Below are 21,669 nucleotides of genomic sequence, written 5' to 3' on the forward strand. Positions count from 1 at the left end.
GGTTACAGACATTCACGCGGTAAGTGACTGCTCAGAATTTTCTCAGGACCAGAGATTCAGAGGGGGGGATGCAGACCCACAGCTTGCGACTGCGTCTAGAATGGGTCAGATGACATCTCCAGGGGGTCTTGAGGTCGTTGAAGAATCGGGGTCTTCCCCAGAAGCTCTCACCCCAGCCTGGGAGACAGAACCCCGCCTAGGCCTTCTGGCTAAGAGAGATCGTGGGAGAAAAGGGGGTCACTCCCAGCAGCTGGTCTGGGAGATAGCAGCAAGAAGGGAGTAGCAGACAAGAAACCTGTCAGGAGGCTCACAGAGGAGGAACGGAAGTGTTCCATCTTTTCAGTGTGAAGAGAGATTTGGAGAGAGAGAGAGAGAGAGCCCAGAGCCCAGAGGCAAAAAGTCAAGGCCAACATTTCCTGTGTGGTGTGCAAGGGGATCCGAGTAGCCTGTGGCCATGGGACAAGGTATGTTAAGCCAGTTCCCGGCTGTTAGGGTGGTCATCGAGACGTGTTTTATTAAAGGAAATAGACTTGGTGATGGAGGTGACAGTAGCGTGTGTAAGGTGTGAGGGGGAGGGAGGGAGGAGGTGGTGGTGTGAATAGGGGTGGGTGGTTGTATGGTAATTTTAACTATAATGATGATAGTGGAATGGTGAGGGTGATTATCACAAATTTATATTCATAGCCCAAGACCAACATAATGTAAATGGTTACCACTCTCTAGGCTGTGATACAAATGAGATACACCTGGTAAGCTGGCCAGTTTTCATGTCAGCTCTGTAAAGTTTTTCTGGCCTGACCAGACTCTCCACCAACGCAATTATCTAAGTCAGACCAAATCAAACCGAATTAGAAAAAGCCCAGGTCTAATGATGGATGCCAGCGCTCCTGGGAAGGAGAACCGGAGAGACCACATGTTTGTTCTCTGGGGGGCAGTTTAAATGGCCTGTGGGGGGATCTTGACCCTCTATGTGGAGGGGTCACCGTTTTGGCAGGCTTTCTCAGAGGTGGAGTCTGGACTCAGACATTCCAAAATGAATGTCAGGGGCTGGGGTGACGCTTCCAATCAAACATCCCAAACGTTTTTGGAGAAGGATGTTAGGGGCTGTGGCTGGGGTGACGCTTCCAACCAAACAAACTCAACACAGGCTAGAGCCATTTTGGAAGAAGAAACTTCAACTGAAAAAATATCCCCACCAGATTGGGGATATTTTCTCAATTGATGATTGATGTGGGAGGGCCCCACCCACTGTGGGTCGCGCTATCCCTAGGCAGATGGTCCCGAATAGTATGAGGTAGGCTGAGCAAGCCAGTAACTGGCACTCCTCCACAGCTTCTGCTTCAGTTCCTGCCTCCAGGTTCCGGTCCTGACTCCTCTGGATGATGGACTACACACTGTAAGATGAAATAAGCCCTTTCTGTTTGGATGTTCACCTTAATAGACCTGGAAAGAGGTGGGAGGTCCTTGGACTCCCCACAGGGCAGGGAACCCTGACTGCTCTTAGGGCTGATGAGAGAGGGGGAGGGATATGGGAGGCGGTGGCGGGGAAGAGACAGAAATCTTTAATAAATAAATTAATTAATAAAAAAAAGAAATAAGCCCTTTCTTCCCCGACACACAATAGGAAATAAAATAAAGATGCCTGGGAAATCTTGAGGCTGTCACATCCTCCAAGTCTAAGAGGAGAGAAGGGGTGGTAGGAGTCACCAAACAGTACAATGAGAAGAGACAATTATGAAGCAATCAAACAGACTAAGGGGGTGTAGAAACTCTGGGGGCTTCTGTGGTGAGTGTCCGCATAGAGGAAGCCTGAGCCCCGGGCACCTCTGAGAAACCTTTCTTAGGGCTGATCCCATGTTCTTGTCCCACCATTGAGGGAGCACACATTAACTAGGAAATGAACTGTGTTCAGCATCCTGCTGGGCGGAAGACACAGAACTAGAATAGGCACAGTCCCTTAGCAGGCTCCCAGCAGGGGTGTGGGCAGAGAACTGGGTGATGCCTACAAAATGGGGTGAGTTACTTAGGGAAACAGTACTGTGGAAGCTGTAGACCGAGCTCCCCCTGGAGAAGTCTGCCAAGGCTTTAGAGGCCATGCCTTTATGTATTGAAAGGGGAGGATGCACCTTTCGGGTAAAAAGAAGCTAGGAAGTCTTCCAGATAGAACCAGAGTTCAGAGGATTCTGAAGGATGGCTCTTTGCCAGGATTCTGTGGTTATTATGTAGGCCCAGTGTACCTGGCTCAAATCATGTGGCAGCCCACCCTTCCACCACCCAGTCCAAGTCAACCATCCCATAGAAGATGGGCTCAGTCCGGGCCCCAGAACCAGTGTGCAGAGAGGAGTCAGTGCTGACTTCCGCCACGGCTGTTGCTCGCTTTACAAATCCCAGCCTAGCTGAAGCTATTTTTCTCTGCTGCTATGACCTGAATACCTAACTAGTAGGTGAGAGAGAGACACAATGCAAAGGGCACCAGTGTACCCCTGGGCACAGGGGTACCAGGACCAGCGGTGCAGGGAGGTTTTACATCTTCAGAGTCAATATGCCAGTTCTTTCCTTCAGTAATATGTCATTGTACATCATCATATATCTACCCCTTCACTATGACAGGAGCCGTCGGGAACACAAGCTCTTTTCCCACTGTTCCCTCTGCTCTTAAGCCCTTAGCCACGAAGTTCAGTGACTGAAGTGGGAGTCTCCAGCACTTGTCAATACATGTCCTGGAGCCCAAAGGACTGAGTGCCAGGATCAGATCATTCCTTGAAGCAGATCAAATCTTAGTCCATACTTGCAAGTAAAGGCCATAGCTCCTCCCTCCCTCCCAGTGGCTGAGCCCATGCAAACACTACAAACTATTTTTTGCTGTGGAGGCTCCCAGTGGAGATTCATGTACACATGAATAATTAAACTTTGATTTTTTTTTTTGGTCTTGTTCCTTCTTTTAGGATTGCTAAGCATTTATGATTTTTCAAAACATTTTATTTGGGCTGTGCGGTAGTGGCGCACGCCTTTAATCCCAGCACTCGGGAGGCAGAGGCAGGTGGATCTCTGGGAGTTCGAGGCCAGCCTGGTCTACAAGAGCTAGTTCCAGGGCAGGCTCCAAAGCTACAGAGAAACCTTGTCTCAAAACAAAACAAAACAAAACATTTTATTTGTTTATATTTTATGTGTATGAGTGTTTTGCCTACATGTATGCATGTGTCCCATGTGTGTACCTGGTACCTCTGGAGACCAGAAGAGGGCATTGACCATTCTGGACCTGGAGCTATAAACAGTTGTAAGTTGCCATGTGGATGTTGTAATCAAACCCAGGTCCTCCGGAAGTACAGTCAGTACAGTCAGTGGTCTCAATCACTGAGCCATCTCTCTAGCCCCTGTTGAGCATTAAACAAAATTCTTTGTTCCTAGTTTTTTGCTCTCTGTGTAAAATAAAAATTGAGAGTCTGTCATAGTAACTGAAGCCACCGCCTTCCAAGTGGCATGAGACAGTGAGAATACACATTATCTCAGGGGAGCTGTTCTATTCTCAGCCTCACTCTTGTTGTCTTTAAGACAAGAGAATTTGATTCACTGATCTCCAAACCAGCCCCAATATTATATGATTGCATTCTAAAGAAAAGAAGGAGAAGAAGAAGAAGGAGGAGGAGGAGGAGGAGGAGGAGGAGGAGGAAGAGAAGAAGAAGAAGAAGAAGAAGAAGAAGAAGAAGAAGAAGAAGAAGAAGAAGAAGAAGAAGAAGAAGAAGAAGAAGAAGAAGAAGGTGGACTAGTAATGCAGCTCAGTTGGTAGAGTGCTGGCCTAGTAGGCACAGACTCCATGTTCAATCTCAGCACTGCGTAAAGCACACATGTAATCCCAGCACTTGGAAGGTGCATGCAGGAGGATCACAGGTTTAAGGCCATCCCCAGCTGCACAGCAAGTTCGAGACCAGCCTGGGATACACCGGGCCCTGTCTCCAAAAAGGGAGCCTGAGTAATGTGCAAAATTCTGGATTTTATTCATTGTTTGGATTTGGAACCAGAAACTAATGTTAACATTTAATGGGCTTTAATAAGTGTTTGATATGAGGCTAATGTAAAAATAATACAAACACTTAGGTATGTACGTGTATAACATCATTCATTTCCCATAACTCTGCAAAGAGAGAGAATTAGTCTGAGAAGAAAACTGAAGTTCAGAAAAGTTGCTTGCTTGAGGTTGCGGAGCTGTCAAATCTGAGCCCCAATGGATGGAACTAGAAAACATTATTTTGGGTGAGGTAACCCAGACACAGAAAGACAATTATCACATGTACTCACTCAGAGGTGGTTTTTAAACATAAAACAAAGAAAGCCAGCCTACAAACCACATTCCCAGAGAATTTAGACAACAATGAGGACACTAAGAGAGACTTACATAGATCTAATCTACATGGGAAGTAGAAAAAGACAAGATCTCCTGAGTAAATTGGGAGCATGGGGACCTTGTGGGAAGATTGAAGTGGGGAGGGGAGAGGCAGGAAGGGGAGCAAAGAAAAATGTGGAGTTCAATAAAGATCCAAAAAAAAGAAAGAAAAAGAGGAAAGGAAAGAAAAAGAAATCTGAGCTTCACTCTTGGAAGGGGCTTTTGATCCGTGTAGTTGCATGTATCTCGCATCCATGACTTCCCTTTTTTTTCCACAACAGCTCTGGGTATCAAGAGCTGTGACTTAAAAGCAGCAGAAAACAATGAGGAGCACCACACCAAAGCCCTCAGCTCCCGGCGCCTGGTTTTGAGGAGGGGACAGTCCTTCACTATCACCCTGAACTTCCGTGCCCCAGTCCACAAATTTCTGAGTGCCCTGAAGAAAGTGGCTCTCGTGGCACAAACCGGTATGTGGAGCCGTTCGGGGTTGTGGAGAGATTCCCTCCCCACCAGTGGAGCAGACTTGGGGATGTGGAGCGAGTCCCTCCCCACCAGCCTCTCAGAAGACCAAGGTGCAGGTGGTCCATGCTGTAGCTGGGCCTCAAGCTGCCCTGCTCCGCAGAGGGGGCTGTTGTGAGGATGTTCACAATGATATGCATGAGGAATTATTACTACGATTCCAAAGGGCTCAGCAGCAGTACCACTAAGAGCTGTAGGAAAGGCTGATGGGGTCTAACTCTGGCTACATATAGCATCTAGTCTGTGCTAATCGTTGAAATCTGTATTATGCATCAGCGATCAAATCAAGAACTTCACGTGCAGTATCTAATTTGGTCCCTTCACAGGCCCTCCAGGTTCACAGGTTCTGCTTCCTCAGTATCAGGCAGCCATGATGGGACATACTTGGACAAAGACTGTCAAGCAGCCTTTCCCTTGTCATCATCAATTCTTAAAACATACAGCACAGGGATTATTTACACAGCATTCATGTTGTATAAGGATTTATGAGTAATCAAAAGATTATTTAAAGTATACAAGAAAATGTAAAGCTGTGGTATTTTATATAAAGAGACCTAGACATCCTTGGATTTTGGTATTACTGGAGGTCCTGGAACCAATACCCCTGGATCGGAGGGATGGTAGTATCATTATTACACTGATTTTGTAAACTGTGACCCTTTCATAAATGTAGGTCTATAAGCACCAAGAGGCTGTGTTCCCCCATCATCTTCTGCAGTTCCTCATTATAAGAGGACCTCTTTCGTTCTCCAAAACTAATTGGCGTCTCCTCCATCTTTGTAATACCTTGACTTATTACTCTGAGTCCAAATGACCAACTTATTACTGTGCAATTTTAGGAGAACAGCCTTCCAAGGCCAACAAGACTCAAGCCATATTCCCGATTTCCTCTTTGGGGGACCGAAAAGGATGGAGTGCGGCAGTGGAAGAAAGAAGTGCCCAGAACTGGACCATCTCCGTGACCACACCCGTGGATGCTGTCATTGGCCACTACTCACTCCTGCTTCAGGTTTTAGGCAGGAAACAATACCCTCTGGGCCAGTTCACGCTGCTCTTTAATCCCTGGAATAGAGGTAAACTTGACCTCAGCCAGACTGAACTGCCCAGGGTGGAGGGAAGCAGAGCTAGGCTATAGATCCAACAGGGAGCACCTGCCCCAGGTTCTGTGGGCAACACCAGCATTAATTCTAGCAGGTGCCTCCTTAGGGTCCTGTCTTGCTATCTCCGGGACTTCATGTTAGAAGTTTACTCTTGTCTTACTACCAAACTCGGGAGCTAGCCAGTTCAGGCTATTTTGGATTCATTGAAATCAAAGTTCTACCCTTTACTGTAGCAGCTCAGTTGTTAAGAGTGCTTGTTGCACAATCATGAGAATGAAGGCTTGGTCCCAGATCATACATAATAAGCCACATGTCCAACAAGTGCCTGTAAAGCCATATCTAAGAGATCCAGTGTGCTCTTCTGGCCTCTGAACACACAGGCACCAAAGCACCCTCGTGTATGTAAACTCAGACATCATACATTGGAGAGCCATTGATCTGAGAGATGATCAAGAGAGGTTCAGATGAACCTTTAATCCCAGCACACAGGAAGCAAAGAAAGAATTGGGAGCCTAGGCAACTCTCTAATGCTTAGTGTTTTCATAGCCTAGAAGCTCTCTTGATGGTCTTTTAATGGGCTCAGAACCCCATGCTGTCTCCAACTCCCTAAAGTGAACAACGGTTTCTAGAAGAAAGGCTCAGTGAGTAAAAGCAATTGCTGCACAAGCCTGATGATTTGAGTTCGCATCCCCAGAATCCAAGGGAAAACCCAGTGCTTATTGGAAGACCAGAGCCAGAGCCAGGAGAATTTCCAGAAGCTTGTAAGTCAGTTAGCCTGCCTTACACAGTGCAGAAGAGACCCTGTCTCAAACAAGGTGGATATCTGGAATTGACACTCCAAAGTTGTTCTCTGATCTACGGTCTCTTCATGACACACAGCCTCACCCTTGGATAAGGGAGATGGAAGAGGCACTAGAAAGGGACTGTGGTCACCCTGGGCCCAGAGGACATTTCTCCACAGAATCCCCGTGCTCATCCCCACCCAGTTCCCTGTGATCACTCTGCTTAACCTGTGTTTAACTGCTGTGTTTATTTTGCTTTTTTCCCCTGCCGCACCCTTTTGTTGTTACAAGTTGATCTTCTAGGAAAGACTCAACAGGCACTGGGAAGCTCCCAAGGATGGTCCTGGTTTCTTTTGAACCAGTAGGGCTCTTGTTTACAATCTTCTGGAAACCACTAGACTTTTGAAAGTTGTGTTGTTCCTGGCCACACCTTGACTGACATAGGGTGTCTGGGGCAGCTCCTGAGAAGGCAGTGAGAAGGACCCTCCTGAGTCTTCATTGGGCCCAGAGACACAAGAAAAGGCTAAAATCAAACCCAACCTGAGCTGGGAGAGCGGAAGCCTAGGCATGGAGGACAGACCTGGCACCCTCAGACCCTCAACCTCTCTTTCTTGCTAACTCTGTTTCTTGTCAGATGACGCCGTGTTTCTTCAGAATGAGGCTGAACGCACTGAATACTTACTGAATCAAAATGGCTTTATCTACCTGGGCACTGCTGACTGCATTCAAGAGGAGCCCTGGGACTTTGGTCAGGTAATAGAAACCTCTAGACGGTAAGAGGAACTCTGCCTGTCTCATACCTTCAACACTCAGGCTGAACAAGGCTAGCAGGTGCAAAAGCCCTTCAGCAAGAATCATTTCTTGCTGGATGGTGGTGGCGCATGCCTTTAATCTCAGCACTCAGGAGGCAGAGGCAGGTGGATCTCTGTGAGTTTGAGGCCAGCTTGGTCTACAGAGTGAGTTCTAAGACAAGCTCTAAAGCTACAGAGAAAATCGTTTCTTTAGCCCATTTCAGTTTTGTGGTGCCTCTGTTTCTTTTGGACCACATTACACTACTCTCTAGAGCACTCTGTTAAAGCACCTCTGCCCACAGAATAGAGACCCGTGCCCTGGCCTGACAACCAGGCAGCCAGGTCACCACTTTCCTTCCCAGCAGCCACCCCATGTTCTGACTCAAGGACATGTAGGGTGAGTAACTCCTCTGCTTGGACTAGCTTCCTTCTCTTTCCCCTTAGAATATTACTTCCCCAGTCTTACAACCTTCTGCAAGATTCCCCAAGTCCTTAAAGACAGAGGAGTTGTTCCACCGTGCCATCTGCTGCCTCTCCTAGAGTCTACGGTACATTGCTATGTTACCCGAGGCGCCATATCCCAACCAGGGGCTCCTCCAGAGTGGGAGCTACTTGGAGTCTTCCGCACCTGTCTCAATGCCTGTACAAATATTAGATATTCACGCAGTAGAAATTAATAAAGTTCAATGAATTGAAATGACACAATAGTGATAGTGGCACACGCCTTAAATCCCAGCACTTGGAAGGCATAGGCAGGCAGACTTCTGTGAGTTCATTTAGTTTGGTCTACACAGTTAGACACTCTTTCAAGAAAAATAAGTAAACAAAATGGCCCAATACCGATCTTTATGAGATCACACCCTATGAGGAAATTAAGGCCATAGAACAAAAGAGCAGGTGTTGGGGACACACTGGGTGGTCCAGGGAGAAGACGGGAGAACCAGAACACCACAGTGGGCGTTGAGGCAGGTGAGTGAAACCTAAGACCCAGGTTTAGGAGAGGAACAAGGTAACAGAACTGGTGAGGTCATGCCTGGCTTGGGAACCCTTCATCTCATCCCACGTTGTCCTACAGTTTGAGAGCGATGTCGTGGACCTCAGTCTGGACTTGCTGAGCGTGGACAAGCAAGTGGCGAAGTGGAGCCAGCCTGCACATGTGGCCTGTGTGGTGGGCACCTTGGTGAGTATGAGGCTGGGGGACCAGAGGGAGAGGAGATGGGCTAGAGTACTCGGATGGAGGGGCTCACCCTCGTGGCTCTGGAAGCTCTCAGAGCACAAATAGTTCCCCTCTTCCAGGGTGTGGGAGACGGTCCTCAGAGAAGAGAAGGATAAGGCGAGAGAGTGAGAGATAGGCTCACCGAAGAGAAAAGCCAGGAGGGGGAGACTGGCCTGGCTTCAGTCTGACTGCTCTCACTCCTAGCCCCGCCCTGGAGGCAGAGTCCTAGGAAGGAAGATGTGCCCTGTCCCTCTCAGGGCTTGCTGCTATGGTGATCCAAGGGTCTTGTTTTATTTCTAAGTGATCCTAAGAATATGCAGACCATAGAGGTGGCTTGGTGTTTCCCATATGTCTTGGTTAGGGCTAATATTGCTGTTATGAAACATTATGACTAATGACTAAGTAAGTTGGGGAGAAAAGGGTTTATTATGGCATACATATCCCGAGTTACAGTCCACAGAGGAGAGCCAAGTCAGAAACTCAGAGAACAGGAACCTGGAGGCAGGAGCTGATGCAGAGGCCATGGAGGGGTTCTCTTTACAGGCTCGCTCCTCATGGCTTGCATGGTCTGCTTTCTTATAGAACTCAGGACCATCAGCCCAGGGATCGCACCACCCACCATGAACTGGTCCCTCCCTCATCAATCAATCACTGATTATGAACATGCCCTGTGGGTAGCTGGAGAGATGTCTCAATGGTTAAGAGCACTGGCTATTCTTCCAGAGGTCCTGAGTTCAATTTCCAGCAACCACATGGTGGCTCACAACTATCTGTAATGAGATCTGGCTCCCTCTTCTGGCCTGCAGACATACATGCAGACAGAATACTGTATACATAATAAATAAAAATCTTCTGTTAAAAAAAAAGACTACAGGCTTGCCTACAGTCAAATCTTATAGAGATATTTTCTCAATTGGAGTTCTCCTCTCTCAGATGATCCAAACTTATATCAAAGTTAACATAAAACTATCCAGTACTCCATACCCATAAAATTCTCTCTGAGAAGTAATACATTCTCCATTTCCTCTCACATCTCTCAATCTCCTTCTGAAAGGCAGGTTGTGGGTCAAGTCTATTCTATGAGAAGGAAGAGGCTTGAGATAATAGCCTCCAGGATCCAAGCAAACAGCATTGAATTGGGGCAGAGGAAGCTGAGGACCAGCAGACCCAGCTCTCACGCTCCACCCCATGGCTGAAGCTGGAGAAAGACTTAGACAACTAGGCCTGGGTCTGGCTCTGAGATTATAAAAGCAGCGAGGGTATAGGCTGGAGCCTCCAGGGTGCTGGTTTGACAGGCTCCAGGGATTGAGTCACATGCTTGACAAACCAATGAACACTCCTTGCTGGCTCCTGGAAGCCGTCCAGTCTCAGGACTCCCACTAACAACCACACATCTGCCCAACAGCTGCATGCTCTCAGGAAGAAGAGTGTCCTGCCTATTTCACAGACCCACGCTGCCCAGGATGGGACCTTCCTATACAAGCAACGGGGCAGTGTGCCCGTACTGCGGCAGTGGCTCACTGGCCAAGGACGACCTGTGTATGAGAGTCAGGCCTGGGTGTTCCCTGCTGTTGCTTGCACAGGTACAGGGCAGGTAACACACACAGGTCAGTCTTCCGGGCTGCTGCAGTGTCTGGCCTGCATCTTGAGATGTCCCTCGGCCTCCCATGTGGAGGGGACAGCTCCTAAAGCAGGCACTGCCTCCTCTCCACAGCCTTCCCCTACGTGTTTCCCCATCAGTTGTGTCTTCTCCTTTCCCTCAGCAAATCAGAGCTCATTTACAAACTCTGCTCCAAACTTACTTTCTCCCCCAAACACCCTCACCTGTCCCTCACAGAGCAAGCCTTGGTGCTCCTGAGTCCCCACCCCACCCCCCCTGCTCTATATTCCTGTGCTGTGTAATTTGTGTGCCATTTACCAGCCTTCATCCATGCGGTTCAGACTCCTCCTCATCCCACAGTGTCACCTGACATTTAAGGCAGATCCTGTCCAGCCTTGGACTTTTCTGCCCCTCATCCCCTGATAGTTTATGCCTCTTCCATGCAGTGCTACGTTGCCTGGGAATCCCAGCACGCGTCGTTACCACATTTCCTTCAGCCCAGGGTACCCGTGGGAGCCTGCTGGTGGATGAATACTACAATGAGGAGGGGCTCCAGAATGGAGAAGGACAGATGGGCCGTATCTGGTGAGAAGCCTAAAGGAGAAAGGGTTCCAAAGGGCTAACCAACTTCCATGTGGAGCCGCTTGCTTGCAGAGCCCTGAGCTAACAGCAGAGCATAGGTTGGGGATTCTTATAGGATGCTGAGGGTCAGTGATGGGGTGTACCCCTTCTAGGAGAGTCATATTTCTTTCAATGCAGTGCCCTCCCATCCCTATGGCAATGACTCCCTAAAGTCATGTTTCTAGATTCTCTTCTACATGCCCCTTTTTTGAAGTTTTTGTTTTTGTTTTGTCTTTGCTACTTTTAGGATCTTCCAAACTTCTGTAGAATGCTGGATGAACAGACCTGATTTGTCCAAGGGTTATGACGGATGGCAGATTCTGTACCCAAGAGCTCCTAACGGAGTTGGAGGTAAAACCCAAGGGTGGGCCCAGGACCAACCAGGGTTGCAAGAGCTGAAGAGGTCCCTTGAACAGGATCTAGGATCAGCATGTGGTTCAAAGAGGGTCTTCATCCTCTAAAACAAGAGAAGTCATGATGATGGCCAGATGATGCCAGCAGGCTCAAGGGAGTAAAGATGTCCACTACCCCATCACAGACTGCATGAACACTAGGCCCACTCCAAGCCATGGGCAAGGGAATACCTTCTCAGTGAAGAGAAAAGGGTCTTAAGGTAGCTATGGGTATTCTGGAGTAGGGCCTGGCAGGGTGAGACTTGTCTGTGTGTGGTTGAAAGGGGCCACACAGTAAGAACAAGCCTAGAGAGGGAAACTTCAAGCAGCCAAAGAATGGCGCCTCCTTGCCCTGGAACAAACGGTCAGAGCCTGGCATGTAAAAAGCAATCAAGAAGGCAGCCTGCTCACAGCCAATTAGTATTATGGTTGTGCATCAATTATGTTCCTCTGAGGTCCTTCCTGTCCAGTCTCTGGTACAGGTTAGGACCTAAGAGTATTTTCACCGTATAATTGGTTCATCTGTGATACTGTCTCAGAAAGCCCGTCTACTTCCTACCTCTGACCTTGATCCTAGAGAAGAAAAAAATAATGTACGGGAAAAGGACCGACACAGTGAACTCTAAATGGAGCAGGGGTCTCAGTGGTTTTTCTGCTCATCTGCCTTTCTCTCCCTCAGCCCTAGGATCCTGCAGTCTGGTCCCAGTCAGGGCAGTCAAGGAGGGGGAACTGCAGCTGGATCCAGCGGTATTAGATCTTTTTGCTGCGGTAAACGCCAGGTGTGTGGTCTGGAAGAGCTGTGAAGATGGAACCCTGGAACTGACCCAGTCCAGCAAAAAGAACGTGGGTGACAGCATCAGCACCAAGGTCGTGGGCAGTGACCGCTGTGAAGACGTCACCCAGAACTACAAGTATCCTGAAGGTACTGACCAGCAAGGGGAAGGGGCCTACTCAGACAGATGCAGGCCAGAAAGAGTCTATCAAGTAAAAGGAGGTTTTTCAGCCCTTGCTGACGCAACTGCCAGTTTGGATCAGTCGGTTCCGCCTTGTAGGAGGCTGAGGTGCTGGATGAATGACAGTGTTCTTGGCTTTTGTTCATGCGATATCAGTCCCTAACCCCAGCCAGTTCTGATAACCAAAACTGTCTGCATTTATTTTCAAATGTCCTCTGGGGTGCGTATGTGAAAATTACCCCCAGTAGAGACTGTTGTTATGAAACAAAGCACTAAACTAAGCTAATCCCTGTCTGAAGACTTTCAGGACCTACGGAGAGGATGTTACTCCTCTCTTCCTCCCTTCCAAGATCCCCAACTCTTTCTCTCTATTAGCCTTTTTGTCTGTCAGTCCAAATCTGGAGGCCTGTAACTCCCTGGAGCCTTCCCCTTCACAACACTGTCCTTGCCTGACTGTGTCTTCTGCACTCTTTCTCATGATCTTGTTAATTAAGGGGCTTCCTTACCTCCTGCCTGTAGGATGGCAACTCCCTGGCTCTGGTCTCTCCATCACAGGTCCCTTTTCTATTTCAGTTCCGAGAATGAACATTCTAAGACATGAATGTCCTTGTCTCTTCACTCAAGAATATCCCATGGCGCCTTTGCCCTAAGTCCCTTAGGTCCTCATGTCCCTTCACACATGAAAAGTAAATTTCTTGCAAAAATGTCTCCAGCAACAGCACTGACTTGTCGGAAGACTTGTTTTCCTTATGCAAAGGCAAATTCAAAGCATTTGCAAAGTCGTTTAGGATCTTGGTATCTGGGCAGAAGAGGTACATAAATTTTAATCCTACACATTTACCAGAAAGATCCGTACCTGCTGGGTTAGAGGTTTGTTTTGTCTCTTCTATTCTTCAGGGTCCCCTGAAGAAAAAGAGGTCCTGGAAAGAGTCCAGAAAGAAAGAAGGAAACGCTGGAAAGACAAAAGCATGTGTCCTCCAAGTCCTGAGCCTGCTGACCCTCTGTACCTGTTCTTGGACACACCTCGCTCTCTCCCTTTGAGAGGGAATGGCCAAGTCTCAGTGACCCTGATTAACCCCACCGACCAGGAGAAGGAGGTTCACCTGGTGATTAGGGCCCAGGCTGTGTACTACAATGGAATCTTTGCTACCGATCTCTGGAGGCAGAAACAATCCTTCAGGCTTAGAACCAACCAAGGTAACTCTCACCGACTCCTGCACACCCCTGGTTTTATCTTGGGCTCCACCCACAGGTCTCTAGAGATGGCTTTTAGCCTGTTGGTACTCACACTCTCTCATTCATTCATTCAACACATTTGTAGTTGTCACTTGGCCTGACAAAGGCGAGAGGCCCACAATTCCAATCAGATAAGTAAACCAACCCATCCCTGCAGGGAGATATGAGGAGGCCAGCAGAACTCGGGACAGGAAAGAGGAGGCCAGCAGAACTCAGGACAGGAATGAGGAGGCCAGCAGAACTCGGGACAGGAATGAGGAGGCCAGCAGAACCCGGGGCAGGAATGAGGAGGCCAGCAGAACTCAGGACAGGAAAGCACCCAGGCTGGGGCATTCTCTTCCCAGAGATTCATAGCAGGCTCTTTTGAAGAATGACGGACAAGCCGGACAGAAAAACCCACGAGGCATTCCAGACAGAGGGAAGACGTACAAGGGTTCCTTCTCTTCCTTAGATATTTAATTGGCCTGAAATGAGATCAGCACAGGGATTTTTCAGAAATGCTATACATTTTAGGGTTAAGATTCCCTGAAGTCACTCTTAAATTTGGTCACACACTGGAGTCACCTAGGGAAACTCTATGCCTGTGCTACACCCCAGGCAATTAGGGAAAAATAATAACTTCACAGTAGACACCATCAGTATTTAAAAAACTTGAAGATCCAGGCCGTGGTGGCACATGCCATTAATACCAGCACTCGGGAGGCAGAGGCAGACAGATCTCTGTGAGATCAAGGCCAGCCTGGTCTACAAGAGCTAGTTCCAGGGCAGCTAGGGCTATTACACAGAGAAACCCTATCTCAAAAAACAAACCAAACAAACAAACAAACAACTCCTGAAGGAATCTCTCTGCACTGGCAAGCTTCAGGAGCAAGGATAGAGCTCATCTACAGGACTGCAGCAGCCTTCTGCCTGTCCTGGGTCTCCAGTCTTCCCATCACTGTGCCTTGACTAAGCCTAGCACGAGTTAGCATGAGAGCTAGTCATGACTCGGATTGTGAACAGTCCTGTGCACCACAGTCAGAAGCCTGAGTTTTGTTGTCTAGGAAACGAGGAGCTAGTAAAAAGTTCTCACCAGTGGCGTCAATGTAATCAGAAACCCATTTTAAAAAGGATCTTTTGGCAACACGGAATGGAGGGGTCACAGCCGAGCAGTTTTCTTAACCTTGGCTGCACACTGAAGCACCTGGGGGATAACCTAAGGCTGAGCCTTGTTGCCAGCCTCTGAGCTAATTGCCTTGGGGTGTGGCCTGGGCTTGGGACTGCATTACAAAGGATTCTTACATGCAGCCAATAAAAAGAACCAGTGGGTAAAAGTGGGGTGGGGAGGAGGCTTAGTAGCGGTTGAAATCCAGAAACTAAAGCCAGGCTACCCTGGCAGCACTCAGAAATAAGACACCAAGTGGGTAGGAGAAATCGGACTCGGGAATGTGGATGTCTGCCTGTGTTTGGGGTGAGTCACCAGGAGAGGGGAAATGCAACTCTTGGGAGAAAGATGAACCGAGTTAGCACATGCTTTGTTAAAAGCCCACCAGAGGGGCTGGAGAGATGGCTGGAGAGCATTGCCTGCTCTTCCAAAGGTCCTGAGTTCAAATCCCAGCAACCACATGATGGCTCACAACCATCTGTAATGGGTCTGGTGCCCTCTTCTGGCCTGCAGGCATACACACAGACAGAATATTGTATACATAATAAACAAATAAATAAATAAGCCCACCAGACATCCAAGTATTCAGATAGTCAGCAGGCATCAGAGAACTTAAACACAGAGTTCAAGGTTTAGTCCATTTTGGAGAGCAGGCATAGAAATCCCAGGACAGAGGGAGTGCCCCAAAACCCAGGGCTGGAGGACAGCCTGTAAGAGGGAGGGTAAGGATAGAGCCGCGGTCACACCAGCACCTCGTAAGGTGTGGAACACTTCGAGGGGAGGGGTGGAATGAGGGAGACAGAATTCTGAGTCTGAGGGGACAGGAACACTCAGCAGGCTGGCAGAGAGATCATGAGATGTCCAGGTTGAAGACTATGGGCTGGGAAAATGACCTGGCTGAGAGGCAATGATGAAGGCTGGTTTCCAGAGGTCCAGATGAACTCAGAAGTGACACAGTGCAGTTCTTCCTAAAGCACGATGGGGAAAGGAGAGACTAAGTGGAGAGTCACCAGGGACAGCTGGCAGAGAGAGGGCAGTGTGATTCTTTGCTTTGTTTTGAAGATGGATCTGCTCAGATGCTGAGACAAATAGCACGAAAGCTGAAACATTGGGAGAGGTGCGCCAAAGATGACAGCATAGTCTCTGGGCAAATAACCAATCAGAATGACTATATCTCAGCATTCACTGAGCATTTAAAATTTGCCAGAAATGATGATGAACACATTACATGCTTAATCTCATCATTCTCACAACTTTATGAGGCAATTATCATTCTTAGTCAGCAGAGGAAACTGAGACACAGAGAGATTAAATGATTTGCCTGAGCTTACACAGCTCATCAGCAGGGGATGATGGTGGAACACATTTAAAAAGCACAAGGGGATAGCACACCCCCTGAGGGGAGGTCTGTTTGCAGGTTGAGAATGGGAACTAGAGCTTGAGAGAGTCCCATTTGTTAACGTTTCTGTGAAAAAGGCAGGAGAAAGGGAGAAGGGGCGGGAACCTTGTAAGCACCTTTTTAGCAACTGCTGTGTGGTGAATTTTGAGATGGGCACTTCGCTTGAAGTGTGTCCCATAACACAAGTCACCCCACCATTTTTAGGCACAATGCCATTTCTCGTTCTACTTCGCAGGAGCTTTTCTACGACCCCAGTGAGGCAGTCTGCTGGGAGCGTTGGCAGAGATGGGCATGGGACAGGGATCTTGGATAAGTGTGGGGTAGCCGTAGGGAATGCAGCATCGTTCTGACCTCAGTGAGACTCTAAGTTCTCTGTCATGGGTGGAGCTATGATTTGATTCTGGCGTGCATGCACTCCATGCTTTGTACTGACTTGCCTGTTGTATGTTGCAGTGCTGAAAATATCCACCACCCTGTCCTTCTCCAATTTTGTGCAAGACCCACCGGAGAACAGCTTCATCAGAGTCACAGCCATGGCAACACACTCTCACGCCAGCCTCAGCTGCTTTGCTCAGGAAGATGTAGCCATTGGCAGACCGAATCTTATCATCAAGGTGGGCACTCCTCCTTCACTCAATTACTCTTAGCTGCTGCCATGCCGGACTGTTGGGTAGAGAAGTTAGGGGAAGGATTAGGAGGCATGGCCTTGTTAGAGAAGGTGTGTCACTAGCGGTGGGCCCTCACAGTCTCACTCTTTTTTATTGTGACCCATTGATTTATAACCAGGACCATTTATGTGGTCATGCATTTCAAACTATCCATTGGTGCCTGGTGGGCTCACCAGTAGGTAGACAACGGCTGTCCCTTCTGCAGAATCTATCAGTAGCCAGTAGTTCAGCAGGATAGGTAGTGTCTGATGAGCCTCTTCCGGCTCCTTGATTGACTGATGGCAAGCCCAGTCTTGTGCAATTTCAACGCAGGTAACTGCAGCTGCTGTGACGTGTCTGACATGGCTGTCTTGTGTCCTGAAGATAGCATTTCCCAGCCAATTTCCTTATCTCACATCCCTTCCATCCCTCTTCTGTAAGGTCCTTTGAACCTTAGAGCAGGTGGTATAAATGTCCTGCATAGGGCCAAACATTCAACCATCACTTATTCTTAACACCTTGACAGCCATGAGTCCCTGCACTGTTTTGACAGTGTTGGCAGGACAATGGAAGCTTTGCCCTGTGCCCTTTATCTCAATACAATGTTCATGAGGTGAAACTGTACTTGTGAGTCGGATAGCGGATTCCTAGAGAGCAACATACCCAATATCATAAAGCACAGTCCTAAAATGTTATCGCCCTTCTTTTTACAAGTCTACCAAGGCTGAAGTGAGCAAGACCTGGTCTTCACTTTCAAGCTCTAATCACTTTCTTCACAAGTCAAGAAGCTCTAATTAGATAAAGTAGATACAGCATTTGTCTTCTGTGTAAGTTCAGGAAGAAAAAACACTTGATTTCAACTGTTGTGTTTGGGCAAAACTTCATGAAAGAAATAACATTCATGCTCAATCTTGAAAAGTGGGTTCACTTTTAGTTGTCCATTTGGGGAAGGTCATTAAAGACTGAAGACTGGTCAGAGAAGCATGAACGAAAGGAGTCCTAGGGGCGTCATTTAGTCAAGGATGGATGAGGTTAGAGAGGTGGATAGGGGACAGACACTACAGGAATCAGTCTAAGCTGACTTCCAAAGACAATGCAAATGTCTCCAAGACTCCAAAACAAAGAAAGGAGCCACAGAAACCATGTGTGGTGTGGCACTGGAGAGTGCACTTGCAGAAAGATTGGAGGAAGGGCAAAGAAGTCTCCTGAGCAGCTTGGCTCAGGGAGGCAGAGACGAGAGGGGTTTGAGGACATGCACAGCAGAGGAAGGCATGCCTGTGGCTCTGCATCCTTGGCCTTTCTACACATGTTGTGTCTTCCTACAGATGCCAGAGAGAGCAGAACAGTACCAGCCTCTCACTGTCACAGTCAGTATGAAGAACTCCTTAGACTGCCCTATGCAGAACTGCATCATCTCCATCCTTGGAAGGGGACTCATTCATAGAGAGAAGCGATATAGGTAAGAGATTGTAAGCGGTAGCCAGTCTTTCTCTGTCCTGCTACCAGGTCCCAAACAACAACACCAAGACTTCTTATTCATTATACAAGCTAATTAGTTAATTAGCTTAGACTTGTCTCACTAGCTAGTATTAAATTAACCTACTTTTATTCATCTACATCTTACCATGTGGCTTTTAACCTTTCTTTCATTCTGTATGTCCAGCTCCCTCCATGTCTCATTGGCATCTCATCTGTACCTCAATTATCTTCTCCTACTTCCTCTCTCAGCCTGGAAGTCCCACCTATATGTCCTGCCTAACTATTGGTTATTATTCAACTCCTTATTAAACCAATAACAACAATATATCTTCATACAGTGTACAAAGATCCCACAACAGTAAGCTTCTTATCCCACTGAAAGTTAGTGGTTTGAACTCACTAACTTAAAAACAATATACTATTATTTTGCCATATCTCTGAAGACAGAGCAAATATCCCCAGAAGTTGAATTAAAGCTACCAAGTGGCCTATCTCATTCTAGAACCACCAAATCAACAGAATGAGGGGATATTGAAGATTGTGAGGGCACCACATAACCCCCACCACCTTACCTGTCCTGATATTCAGAAAGAGCCTAGGTATTACTGGTGAAGAAGGAAAGATAGATCTGGTACCAGAGAACAAACAGATAGGACATACTGTCTCTCAGTGTAACAAAGAATTGTACTCTGCCGATCTCCACCACAGCATACAATTTGATTTAATTCCTTTCATTTCTATTCCTTTCACCGCCCTCCATGTCCTTTTGTGTATGGATCTTTAGCAATGTACAATGTCTACTGTTGCTTCATTAACTTATATAGCTGTTATGTCTAATTGTTCTTCTCATCTATTTGAAAAGTCTATCTCTTCAGCTACACATACTCCCTTGTGCGCATCTACCACTTCCTACTGCTCCATGATGACAGGCAACGAATACCTCTAACTGTCTCTCTTAATTAGGGTTTCTATTGCTGCAAAGAGACACCATGACCATAGCAACTCTTCTAAAGAAAAACATTTAATTGGGGTGGCTTACAGTTTCAGAGGTTCAGTCCATTATCATCATGGTGGGATGTGGTGTGCAGGCAGACGCGGTGCTAGAGCAGCAACTGAGAGTAGGCAAAAGGAAGTGACCTCAAAGCCCAAGCCCACAGTGACACACTTCCTCAAACAAGGCCACACCTACTTCAATGAGGCCTCTGAGTAGTACCCTACTCTATGAGTTTATGGGATCCAGTTACATCCAAACTACCACATGTCACTCTCTGGCCCCCATAACTTTGGAAAATTTTCATAATACAAAATGCATTTAGTCCAAAAGTCCCCATAGTCTATTACAGTCTTAATAATGTTTAAAAGTTCAAACCTCAAAGTCTCTTCCAAGACTCATGCAATCTTTTAACTGTAATCACCTGTAAAATCAAAATCAAAAAACAGATCACATACTTCCAACATATAATGGCACAGGATATATATTATCGTTCCAAGACATAGGGAAGCAAGTATAGGGAGGAAATACTGGACCAAAACAAGACTGAAAACCAGCTGGGCAAACTCCAAACTCTGCAGCTGATGTCTGATGTCAGAGCTCTCTTCACATCTCCAATTCTGTTCCGCTCTGTTGACAGCAACACACTTCTTTCTCTTGGGCCGGTTCCACTCCCTTGTTAGCAGCTCTCCTCAGTAGGTATTGTGGCTCTGTCATCTCCAACATCTTGGGGTCTCCAAAGTCATCCAGGTTTCAACTTCACAGCTTCATGCAATGGCCTGTCTAGTCCCCCATGCAGGGACACCCTGCCACACACCTGGCCTCAGTAGCATTCCCTAGTTGTGAAGAAAGATTCCATAACCCCTTTCCTGTATCCTTGACTCTAAAGCCAGAACCATGTGACTGAAGCTGAGTTCTGCTACTTGCTAGGCTGGAATACAACCCTCTCATTCAATTACATCTTCACCAGCTTTCTGTCCTTCACTGCCTAAGCTTGGCTGTCCTTGAACTTGCTCTGTAGACCAGGCTGGCCTCAAATTCAAGAGACCACCAGCCTTTCCACAGCTGGGATTAAAGATGTGTCCCACCACACCCAACTCTAAGCTTTTTTTTAGTTCCTTTTCACAAGATGGAAGTTTAGATGAGTGAGATCTTGCCCTGAGGTCATCACTCCCTTTATTCCATTTCTTAATCTGTCTCTGTCTTGGCCTACTTTTATTCTGTGGTTCTTGCCCTCAGCTGTCACTGTTTTTAGGAGTTCCTGGATATTCTGGATTCCTCTAGGTCGTTCTAGGCGTGGCAAGCATCCTCTCTCATTTTGCCTACTGCACCTCTAGCTGCACACGATTTAAAAGTCAGCACTGAGGTTCCCTGGTCCAACTATTCGGTCACTGGTACAGCATCATGAAACTCAGTCATTCTTGCTGATAGAATGAAAGGAGGACCCATCAAAGTTTAACTAGACTTTATGATCTTCCAGACCAGTTGTGAAGCAAAGTTTCTCAAAAAAAAAAAAAATTCCCTTAGTTACTGAAAGATTCTCAGTAGACCAGGAAGGTGGGGCACCAGCTTGCTGACACATTGCCAGCCTCTCACTATGCCGGTAGCACCGACTATGCCAGGAGAAAATTCAAAGCTACAGCTTTGGCAAACACACTGCCAGCATTATTACCAAAAAGTGAGCCAGACTAAATCACAGACACAGAAAGGAGCAGCCGATGCAGATGACAGGCCTCAGCACACTTCCGTCCTGAGGCACGCAGTCGTTCTGTCTAGAGAAGCTCCCCTATCGCTTATGATCACTTCGGGCTCCCCAGCGATGTACTGAGATTTCCATATCCTCACGCCACACATCTTCAAGTCATGGCTCACCGAGGCCAGTGGAGCCATGACCCTGGAAGAGAATTAACACCTTTCTCTACTCTTCCTTCAGGTTGGGTTCCGTGTGGCCAGGGAGCTCCCTGTGTACTCAATTCCAGTTCACACCGACGCATCTGGGGCTCCAGAGACTTACTGTGGAAGTAGACTGTGACGTGTTCCAGAATCTGACAGGCTACGGAAATGTCCTGGTGATGGCTCCCCAAGTGTCTGCTTAAACCCCAAACTACCTTCTAAAGCCAGACATGCTCTGGAGGGAACCTCTGCCTGTCAGACAAATGGGCACCAAAAACCAAGTTAGACTCACAGAAACCAAAATCTATTTTTGTTATGCCAACTTAAGGCAGCCAGAAACACTGTCTTAGAATAAACCACTGTGCATTAGTGACAAAACAGGCCTTGAAAAGACTCTCACATCTTTATTTTTTTGTTTTTGTTTGTTTGTTTTTGTTTTTCGAGACAGGATTTCTCTGTAGCTTTGGTTCCTGTCCTGGCACTAGCTCTCATAGACCAGGCTGGCCTCGAACTCACAGAGATTCA

General features: G+C 47.4%; 1 protein-coding gene across 1 annotated transcript; it reads left to right on the top strand.

Moving 5' to 3' along the window:
- Positions 1–334: 334 nt before the first annotated feature.
- Positions 335–21,587, top strand: Epb42 (erythrocyte membrane protein band 4.2). Its single transcript, XM_057781415.1, has 13 exons — positions 335–464; positions 4,663–4,848; positions 5,740–5,973; positions 7,417–7,535; positions 8,649–8,753; positions 10,195–10,372; positions 10,836–10,974; positions 11,258–11,361; positions 12,082–12,324; positions 13,253–13,552; positions 16,588–16,748; positions 18,107–18,240; positions 21,185–21,587. The coding sequence occupies exons 1-13, from the start codon at positions 455–457 to the stop codon at positions 21,345–21,347; spliced, it is 2,076 nt and encodes a 691-aa protein (XP_057637398.1). The 5' UTR covers positions 335–454; the 3' UTR covers positions 21,348–21,587.
- The last annotated feature ends 82 nt before the right edge of the window (positions 21,588–21,669 follow it).

This window comes from Chionomys nivalis, chromosome 9 (assembly GCF_950005125.1).
Source record: "Chionomys nivalis chromosome 9, mChiNiv1.1, whole genome shotgun sequence".
NCBI lineage: Eukaryota > Metazoa > Chordata > Mammalia > Rodentia > Cricetidae > Chionomys > Chionomys nivalis.

Excerpts from the sequence above, each read along its gene's own strand:
- Epb42 (XM_057781415.1), top strand. Across the intron at positions 5,974-7,416 it reads CTTTAATCCCTGGAATAGAG|ATGACGCCGTGTTTCTTCAG; the intron begins GTAAACTTGACC and ends GTTTCTTGTCAG. Across the intron at positions 7,536-8,648 it reads AGCCCTGGGACTTTGGTCAG|TTTGAGAGCGATGTCGTGGA; the intron begins GTAATAGAAACC and ends GTTGTCCTACAG.